Source organism: Equus caballus, chromosome 15 (assembly GCF_041296265.1).
Source record: "Equus caballus isolate H_3958 breed thoroughbred chromosome 15, TB-T2T, whole genome shotgun sequence".
NCBI classification, from domain to species: domain Eukaryota; kingdom Metazoa; phylum Chordata; class Mammalia; order Perissodactyla; family Equidae; genus Equus; species Equus caballus.
The window spans coordinates 74691246-74701980 of record NC_091698.1 but is presented as its reverse complement, the minus strand read 5'-3'; the positions used below and the strand labels follow the sequence as shown (position 1 = coordinate 74701980).

Here is a 10735-nt window from a genome sequence, read left to right as displayed (position 1 = left end):
TATGTTCCTAAGACAAATTTACCGTGTGGTCTAGAATGTACAGGCTCTTTTATTTTCCATGTCTGCCTGTCAGTTGGCTCTTTTACTTGCAGCCAGTTATATTCTCCTCTACAGTAAGTTGCATGATCCACTTAGCTCAGTGTTCAGTCTGACAAACTTGTCCAAAAGAGTACACATATTTAATGGCAGCCCAAATCAACTTTCCATATTGGTCACAAATTGATGGCCCAACTGTGAAGAGTTTGTGGGCAGTAGCACCTGCACTGGGCTGTAAAGAACCTTTTGTTAAAGAGCTTAATTTTTATCCAGTAGGTAATTAGCAGACTATTAGCATCTCTGCATTCTGGAAGGATTACTCTGGCTGTACTGTGAAGCCAGATGGGTTAGGAGTTAAGACCGGAACCAGGAAGATCAGTTGACAGGAGAAAAGTAGTCCTGGTGAGATGATGAGAGCTATCTTAGGGTCTTCAGGGATGGAGTGGAGTGCATAAATATTTAAGAGGTCGACTCCATAAGAATTGATTACCTGGTTTGGGCAGAGGATGGAGCAGTAGGAAGACTCTCAGCTTTGTGCCTGGGTGATGGAATGGGTGGTGGTATAATGACTAACACTGGGAACATGGGGGATAATAAGTTACGGGATATTGTAGGTGTTAAAAGTACATTTGAATGAAGTTGTGAAAATGCTTACCAGTAGCACTTTGGGAGAGCTCAGGATAAATTTGGAAATTATTTCTGACAAATTAATGGCTAGTTAAAAGAAGAACAAATAAACAAAGAGGTGGTGTCTAAACTTTGACCAACACTAAATCAGTAAAAAAATCAGTAAGCATCAGCTAAATCAGTAAAAAATATTTAAGCATACATCTTCAATATATATATATAATTTTTGAATATAAAATGTAGTACAAATATATACATAGGCCTAAATATTATATACTGTTAAAGCTTATTTTTTTCAATAGATCATTTTACATACCCTACTCTGGAGTCAGCTGTTCTAGGGAGAAGGAAAGCAGAGCATTATGACACAAATAATGAAGAGGGGTGAGGTTCACCTTTTTGCTGACACCTTTCCCAACCTTTCTGGGAAAAAGTGGCTGCTCAGGGTTCTAGGTTGCCATAGCACTTTGCTCACACTTCGATTTACGGATTTCTACAACACACTATTATATTTACTACATGGTAATGTAATTTATTTTTCTACTCTTTCAAGGGAGTTTATTGAGGATGAGACTGTTTTATTTCTCTCTCTATTCTCAACACCTAGCCCTGGGCCTGACACATAGAGGCATTCAACAAATGTTTCTGAATGAATGAAAGAAGCATATTATTTCAGAATAGAAGAGAAAGCATTTGGAGAATAGACCAGGATGCTAGAGACATATAGTCAATTCTAAAATGACAGGAAAACAAGAATGGAGATGAAGCAAATTAAAAAAATTCTTGGAGTTAAGGGTAAGTGACTATTAAAAAATGAATACCATTCATAACCAAAAATACCGAGGAAAAAGCTAAATATCATAAATGTTCTTTCCAAATTAATTGACAGATTGTTCCAACTGTATTTTGGGGAATTACCCTTCCCCCAAATTATAAAGTTCATTTGGAAAAATAAAGAGACAGAATTAGCAAAGAAAATACCGAAGAAATATTAAAGAACCAACTTTATTATATATGAAAACTCTATAAAGCAGAGTTTCTCAGCCTTGGTCCTGCTGACCTTTTGGACTGAATAATTCTTTGTTGTGGGGGCTGTCCTGTGCATTGTAAGATGTTAGCAACATTCCTGTCCTCTATCCACTAGATGCCTCTAGCACCTCCCAACTAGAACAATAAAAAATGTCTCTTGACATTGCTAAATGTTCCCTGGGGGACAAAAACTGCTCCCAGTTGAGAATCACTTATTATAAAGTGCCAATCATTAAAACTGGGGCATTAGTATAAGAAGTTAATAGAAAGAGTATTTGTTAAAGAAGGAGGTACCACATATAAATGGGAATAAAGAAGAATTAATCAATAAACCTGGATCAACAAACAATTTGGTGAAGAAATAAATTTGAATATTTCATATGGTATCTAAAAGAGACTACAATTTGACTAAAGAGTTAAATATAATGTTAAAAGGCAAGTCATAAAACTAGAAGAAAATATGATTGAATATGAAATTACTAGACTGGAAGAACTTTTTAAGGTTAGAAATAATAGAAATCATAATGGGAAAGATGGACAGATTATAGAATTTAAAAATACTATATGTCAAAGAATAAAAACTAAAAGGCATATTGGTAAAATATTTGCAGCAGATATAAAAAAGGACATGGACAAGAGGGAATGCAAATATTAAACAAATGTATGAGAAAATGTTCACAGTAATCAAAGAATGAAAATGAATATAACTAATAGGTAGTAATTTTAATCTGTGAAAATAACAGAAATGAAAACATTTTTAAAAAAAGAAGTACCCAAAGTTAGAAATAATGGGATGAAATTTGCTTTGTCATACACTTCTGATGAATAAATGAGTGATAAACAAATATCTATTAATATTTAATATTATATTACATATTATATTAAAATATCAATATAAAATAAATAAATGACCATAAATACCTTTCAGAAAGTAACTTGGCAATACGTATCAAGAGTTAAAAAACTGATACCTTTTATATAATTTCTCTTCTGATTATCTATCTCAAGAAAATATTCTCAAAAACATTAAAAAAAGACATAAATATGAGGATATTCATTATAACATTATTTAGGAAAGCAAAAGGGCTGGAACCAATGTATGTGTCCATCACAGGGTAATAGTTAAATAAACTGTCATATCAACTTTATGGAATATTATGCAGGCATTACAAATGATAATTATGAAGATTAATAAAACATGACAATATATTTAAGATATGATAAGTGAAAAAAGTAAATAATAATGTATACATGTCATACAATTACAACTATATACAATGTGTACCACAAAAATATTAGAAGTAAATACAAAAGTGGTTGGTTATAAAGCCTGAGCAAAAAAACGTGGGAAAATATGATATGTTAATTGAAGAAATATCAAGACATAACAATGTTATGTGCAGTAAAACTTAAAGCTATATGGAAAAGATATAGATGAAGAAAAGGCTGTAAGGAAATATACCACAGACTAAAAAGACTAAACGCCAGATGTGTTTTCGAGATCATAATTTTTCTAAGCATTCAGAGGAAGAATCATTAGAGATATATTCAGGCAGAAAAAAGAAACTAGTGTGAAAGAGATGTTGAAGATATGAAATACAGGGAACAAGTGATGGAATAAGAGAGAGGAACCTACAGGAAGGGAGGAGATTCAGATGGTAGATGTTTCAGTTTTAAAAAGAGGAAAAAGGCACTTCCTTCCTCTGGTGCAGAAGGGAAAGAGGGTAGTTAAAGAGCTTAAAATTTTGATGTGCTGAAGGTGTCGGCCCAAAGGCACATATGCTATGATTTTTACGCATGTGAGACTGTTTCTAAGAAACACAATTATAAATATGGATGAGTATGGCCATGCCTTTTCTGTAGAATGTTTATTAAAATAAAATGATTTCTATGAATATAGAAACACAAGTAAGCATTATATAATATAGAATGGCTGCCCAGGATGGAAATAAAAAGTAGAATGTATATATTGGGCTTGATCTTAAAAAGTCCTAACAGAGAAAAATTATAAGGGATTCAGGTGCTAAGTACTTGTTAAATAAGTATTTTCTGCTGGTATATTACACGTTTAATGAAAATCAGTGTATTGTTTTATCCCAAAACACAAAATGCAAGAAGAAATGCTCACCAAAGAAAGGCACACATGGTGGATTAATAGACCTGAGTTTTGCCAAATATTTCTTATAGTGATCTTCACTTAATTCATGAGCTTCTTCTAAAATTTTCTTTTGGCGACTTGGTATTTGCTACAAAAAAAAAATATTTAGGAAGCATAAGTTTACAAAAGGGATCAGGTTTTGCCAAAAAATGACAGGCTAAGAGTAAAGTCCAAACAAAGCAGTATCGGTTTGATTCTAAGAATGATAATACTGCTTCAAAGAAACTATCTTCATGGACTCTAGCACAAACTTAAAGAAGTGCATGTGTGTGTAATCTAGTTTATCTTGTTCTTCCTTACAAAATTATATAAGCATTTATTTGTACATTATATATTACAAATTAAGTGCTGAAAGCTTTTTCTTCTTCTAACTTAGGCTAGGACCTGTGAATGTATTTTAATGAGAATGCCTAATTTAAAAAGAGCAACAAATTCAATACGAAATTTAGATAATTCCGTCTTTTAAACTGTTACTGAAAAGACAAGAGAGGCACTTAAAAATTAAAGATCATAATTGTTAAAATCCTGATTCTTAGAACAGGGAATGGAAGTTCATTTAAAAAACACCTGTACAAACCTACCTCAAACGTGTGGTCTAGTCTGTAAACAGGTGATGAGTTCATAGCACTAACAACCTCAAGGACACCATTGAAGTTGTTCAGCTCTTGAAAGACTTGCAGAATCTCAATTATTCGATTCACCACAGCTACTCTTTCTTCTAAGTTTTCAGTTTCTACAATACATCTGGGAATCAAAGACAAAAGTGAATTAAAAATTTGGAGTTTTCCCAACAAAAATATGACTTAAAAAATTTAGTAAATACAATAATGTAGATTAGGGGTGGCTATAGTGTCACTATAGAGAATACATATTTAGGTAAATAGTTGGAAGCTGGAAGATAATACAATGCTTTCACAGTCAGGCATGCTGCTCTTCTGTTTTCCAGACTGGTACAGTCAATCAGTCAAATCATTTTCCTACTGTATTTGATGCATCCTCTCTCAGCAATAGAATTAACTGGTGAGTCTGACATCTTGTTGAATATACACTGGTCTTTTAGATGCAGGTGTGTCAGAGGGGAATTTATTCTAGAATTCAAGCATTCTGTGCCTCTTGTTCTTCATCTAATTGCAAGATTTTAGAGATTAATATTTAATTTCTTTGATATGTAGAAATGTACCTTAGAAATGTCTTAGAAATATCTTGATATCTTAGAAATGTAGAATTAGCTACATTTCTAGGAACAACTCCTTAGATAAGTCTGGTAATGTTAAAAAGTCAATGAAAGTATTTTACCACAATTAAGAATAAAATTTTAAAAATTACTTAGAAAGAAAAAAAAAGTCAATGAAAACAAAAGCACTTTACATTTAAATACCAAGAATCTTTGGAAAGTATATATATCCTAGTAAACAGCTAAAAAGAAGTGTACTATGCTCAGGAAAGAAAGAAAATTCCTTAGTGATTATCTATTTCTAATATTTGAGAGAATTTTTATTTCTAATCACTTAGTAAAGAAAAAGACATTTTAAACTTGGTTTTCAATAAGGTAATATTAAACAGCTTATAATCTAAGAAAAAGAATACATAAATGGGAAAAATAAATATAAATCAATATTAAACATTTAAAAAAATGTAAAGTTGCAGATTGTATTACTCTCTGATGAGGCTGATCTGACACTAAGAAAACCACTGCAAAACTATCGAAATAAATTTGCCTTATTATCAAATTAAACATAACATATTTATGTGTTTAAAGCATTAGGTAGATCTCTACAAATATATCATATTCCAGCTAACTAGTTAGCTGGACATTTAAAAAGGTATAATACAAGTATAATTTATGTATGTCTTTTATTTAACTATTTCAGTTGATATTAAGTAGGTCTATAAACTGAGATCACCTGTAGAGCTTTTATAAAAACTAGGTAAGCCTGGGGTGATTTATCCATAGGTGACCCCCATTCTAATGCATACCCCTGGCCAAGAACCATTGTGACAAATGAACAAGAAGCTCTCATACTGAAAAGGCAGAAATTAGAACTTTCATACAGTGTTGGTGGGAATGCAAAATGATGTAGTCACTATGGAAAACAGTACAGAGGTTCCTCAAAAAACTGAAAATAGAACTAACATATGATCCAGCAATCCCACTTCTACGTATTTATCAAAAAGTATTGAAATGAGGATCTCAAAGAGATATTAGCATTCCATTGTTCACTGCAGTGCTGTTTACAATAGCTAAGATGTGGAAACAACCTAAATGTCCATCTATGGATGAATAGGTAAAGAAAATGTGGTATATCCATTTAATGGAATATTATTCAGCCTTTAAAAAGAAGGAAATTCTGCAATATGTGACAATGTGGATGAACTTTGAGGACACTATGCTAAGTGAAATAAGCCAATCACAGAAGGACAAATAATGATTCTACATATATGAGGTATCTAAAATAGTCAAGCTCATAGAAGCAACGAATAGAATGGTGTTTGCCAGGGGCTGGGCAGAGGGAAAAGAAATGGGAAGCTGCTAATCAACATGTATAAAATTTCAGTTATGCAAGATGAATAACTTCTAGAGATCTGCTGTACAACATTATGCCTATAGATAACAATACTGTATTATACATTGAAAAAATCTGTTAAGAGGGTAAATCTCATGTTAAGTGTTCATATCATAATTTAAAAAAAGAGAGAAAGGGAAAAGACAGGAAATAGCCTTCTTCTCAGTAATCTATTAAAAAATAGGACAGAAATGAAAGTAGTCTCTATGTCTTATCAGTTATGTTTCCTCTTTCAGACATAAGTTTTAATTATTATGATGGAAAAAGCCTTCTGCATAGTGAAGTATAATTATTTAACTAAATAATCCAGCAACGAGGAAGCAACATTTAGAGGGCAAATTCTAAAGTTTTACTTTTTAGAACCTAAGTGATAACATAAATAAAAGGAAGTCCTAATTTTAAATAACTTGGAATGCTTATTTCTCTTTAGGAATTGCTTTCAGGTCTTTATCCACATTCTAGCTCAGGTGCCAGTCATTCCCTTATGTCACCGGTCTCTTGTTTTGATAATCCCAATATGATCTGTGGAAACCTCACATTACCCTTATAAAATATTAGTCAAGTAATCATATTGTATTTACTCAGAAAAAAATATGGCCAATACATAAAACTCCAATCTCTGGCCCCTACTGTAAAATTGCATTGAGATTCTGGACTTCTGACATGACAGTGTAATGTCAGTCTGCTTACCCACTCCTCAGTGAAACTAGTGAAAATTTTATATCTATCTATCTATCTATCGCCTATACAAATAGAGGCTATACCTCTAAGTTTGTATAATTACACTCTATGATGTTTGCACAAGGACGAAATCATACACACACATTTAAAGTCTCTGAAAATGGCTCTAAGGGCAAATAGCAAATGAAGAAACATCTAGTCGGGAAAATCTATAAAAATTCAGTCAGAGAGGCAAGAGTTTGTGGTATTTGAACCAAGACTGCTCCCTCCCTCCTTCCTCCCAGAGAACCTCTGAGGGGTGAAGTGGGTGGGTAGTCTACTCCAGACTGCTACAGCCAAGAACACAGGGCTCCCTATCTATCCCCCGAGCTCCCAGCTGGAGGGCTTTCTTTCCTGGAGGAGAAGAACTTCAGCTGCCAGTTGCTGGGGTTAAGTCCTGGGTAAGTGCAGCTGAGAAATGGGGACTCCATTCTTTTGTCTAACTCCCATGTGGAACAGAGGCTCTACCTTCAATGTGGCGCATTGAGAATACTTGGAAGATAGCCCCTCCCTGGTTCCCGAGGCAGTGGTTCTATGCCAAGGGAAGCAAGCCAAGAGGACTTTGGCTGCACACATGGACACACAGACACAGACACACACACACATCCCCACCCACCCCCAACCAAGCACTCTCCAGAACAGTGAAGGTTGTGGTGAAAGGCAACTGGGAGATTCATGGATCTAATGAAGATACAGCCTAAACTGCTAGCAGACTAGTCTGCGGGAGAGAACCAGGGAATAAGACAGTTGTGAGGAGCCCTTCCAGAGTTAGAACAAATATCAGAGATCTCAGAAAGCATTCCTTCAAAGGAGTCATAATTTGATTGGATTAGTTTGTAAAGCAATTCATGCCGCCAGGAAATTGTTGAAAACAACAGAGCAATCAGCTGGCAATTAGTGGAGATTAAGAGCTGGGTGTGATGAAGAAAGGACTGAAAGAAAGTTCTACCTATACCACTGCCTCCTTAGGGTGACAGTGGGCGTACCCAAATCTGTACCTCCCAGAAGATGAACATCTCAGTTTAACATCTCAGTGAGGGGCAGCGGGATAGGTGTCACTAAAATAATCTAGCCAGTCACTAAACAAATAAACAAGCAATAACAATACCAAGCCCTGGGGGATCGGAAAGGCAGTACTCACAAATGGCTACAGTATAGTCACGTGCTGAATAATTACATTTTGGTCAACAACAGACTGCATATACCACTACAACGGTGGTCCCATAAGAACAGTACCGTATAGCCTATGTGTGTAGTAGGCCATGCCGTCTAGGTTTGTGTAAGTACACTCTATGATGTTCGCACAATGACGAAATCGCCTAATGACTCATTTCTCAGAGCACATCCCCACTGTTAAGCGACAAATAGACTGTATTATCTAAAATGTCAAGTTTCCAACAGAAAGGTATGAGGCATGCAAAGAAACAGTTATGTATAACCCATTCAGTGGGGAAAAAACAGGGAGAACAGTAACTGCCTCTGAGACAGACCAGATGTCAGATTTAACAGAAAAAAATTTCAAAGTACCCATTATGAATATGCTCACAGAACTACAGGAAAGCATGATTTAAAAAGAAGAGGAAGGTATGATGACAATGTGCATCAAATAGAGTATCATAAAGACACAAATGATAAGAAGGAATCAAATGGAAACTCTGGAATTGAAAAGTACAATAATTAAAGTGAAAAATTTACTGGAGGGGCTCAATAGTAGATTTGAACTGGCAGAAGAAATAGTTCAGCTTGAAGATAAAGCTATCATTCAAAAATGAAGGCAAAAACAAATACTTCCCCAGATAAACAAAAACTGAGAGAATTTGTTGCTAGCAGACCTACAGTACAAGAAACACTTAAAGGAAGTTCTTCAGGCTGAAAGCAAGTGACCTCAGGTGGTAATATGAATCCATATAAAGAACACCAGTAAGGGTAATTATGTGATTATAAAAGACACCATAAATGCATACTTCTCATTTCTTCTCTTAACTGATTTTAAAAGCACTGTATAAAATAACGTGTATGTAATGTATTGTTGGGCTTATAACATATAGAAGTGTCTAATATGTGCAAAATATTGCCAGTAACTTCACGAAGGAGGTGGGTGAGAGCAAAGCTGTTAACGGGCTAAGAAAATGATGGCAAATGGTAAGGCAACAGTTATAACAATGTATTTGTTAGATTTTCATCTTTAATTATATTAATATATTACAATAATATCACAAAAAGGGGGGACAGGGAATAGAGCTATACACGAGTAACATTTTTATATACCACTGGAATTAAGCTAGTATAAATCTGAAGCTGACCCTTTACCATGTAAGATGTATATAGTAAATCCTAAAGCAACCACTAAAAAATAATGAAAAAATCACTAATGAAGTTAAAATGCTACATTAGAAAAATATTCACTCACTGCAAAAGAAAGGAGGAATAGAGGAACAAAAAAAGATATGAGACAGAGAAACAGAATTGCAGTGAAATCCATAACATAGCTGACTGCTATGAAATGTAAGAATGTCAGTAATACTTACTTCTCAAACCACAAAGTGAGATTAGTGGTGTGCCGGATCATTTTCAGAAGATTAGGAGAATTAATTTCTTTGTCTTCTTTTGTCCACACACTTCCAACTAATTCTGATGGCTGTACAGCTCTAAAATCATCAAGACATAATTCTGCATGATATTTTTCCCCCTCTACTATATTGTTTTATTAAGTAAATAAGAGAAATAAAACTAAACTTCCATGTGAACTTTCCTCTTATACCAAAAGTTTATGAAAACAAGGTATAACAAAAAAATTATAATTATGCATCTTTTTCTATAGATTTAAAAATATTTTATGCATATACTTATTTACTTTTATCATTGCTTTATAGTAGCATTTTGCTTTGGGCAAGGTTGGAACTTCTCTAGCACTTATAAATATTATTTAACAACTAGCATGACAAAGTATTTTGGGCTAGTTCTTTTAAATAATGATATCTGTAATAATAGCCAGTCCAAATGAGGGTAATCATCATAATTCATGAATTTTTTTCCTCTAAAGGAGGGGGGAAGAAACCCTACCACAAAGAGTCTTAGAAAATAAATAAAACAGATTCTCTCCCCACCTCCCGCTTTTTCTCCCCCAATCCCTCCAGTACATAGTTGCATATTTTTAGTTGTGGGTCCTTCTAGTTGTGGTGTATGGGACGCCGCCTCAGCATGGCCTGATGAGTGGTGCCACGTCCGTGCCCAGGATCCGAACGGGCGAAACCCTGGGCCGCCGAAGGCAGAGCGCGCAAACTTATCCACTCAGCCACGGGGCCGGCCCCCAATAAAACAGATTCTAACCCTGATTTTTGGGAATAGTTATGATCTTTGTTGGAAGGAGATCTATAAATTTAGCTCCTTTTATTTATTTAGTTATTAAAAAATAGTTTGAGATTCTAAATAGTCCTCATTTAAAACTAGAAATAGACATTTTTTGAGAGAGTAGTTATATCAATATAGAAAAACCAAAAAAGGCTGTACCTGGCCATGATTTAAGTTCACAACTACAATAGCAGTAGCTAACAATTACTGAGCCCTTACTTTGTGCTGGACAATGTGCAAAGCACTGTAT

At 34.4% G+C, this 10735-nt stretch overlaps 2 protein-coding genes across 19 annotated transcripts in view; one reads left to right on the top strand and one right to left on the bottom strand.

Moving 5' to 3' along the window:
- SOS1 (SOS Ras/Rac guanine nucleotide exchange factor 1) overlaps nt 1-10735 on the bottom strand; it is a 151272-nt gene that overhangs the window by 17192 nt on the left and 123345 nt on the right. For both annotated transcript variants that reach the window (XM_005600032.4, XM_005600033.4), the window contains exons 15-17: nt 9663-9782; nt 4432-4594; nt 3821-3938 (exon numbers count right to left, since the gene is read on the bottom strand). In XM_005600032.4, coding sequence (XP_005600089.1) covers nt 3821-3938; nt 4432-4594; nt 9663-9782 — 401 coding nt within the window. The remainder of the gene's footprint in view (nt 1-3820; nt 3939-4431; nt 4595-9662; nt 9783-10735) is intronic.
- ARHGEF33 (Rho guanine nucleotide exchange factor 33) overlaps nt 1-10735 on the top strand; it is a 111984-nt gene that overhangs the window by 95534 nt on the left and 5715 nt on the right. The gene's annotated exons all lie outside the window — the stretch shown is intronic.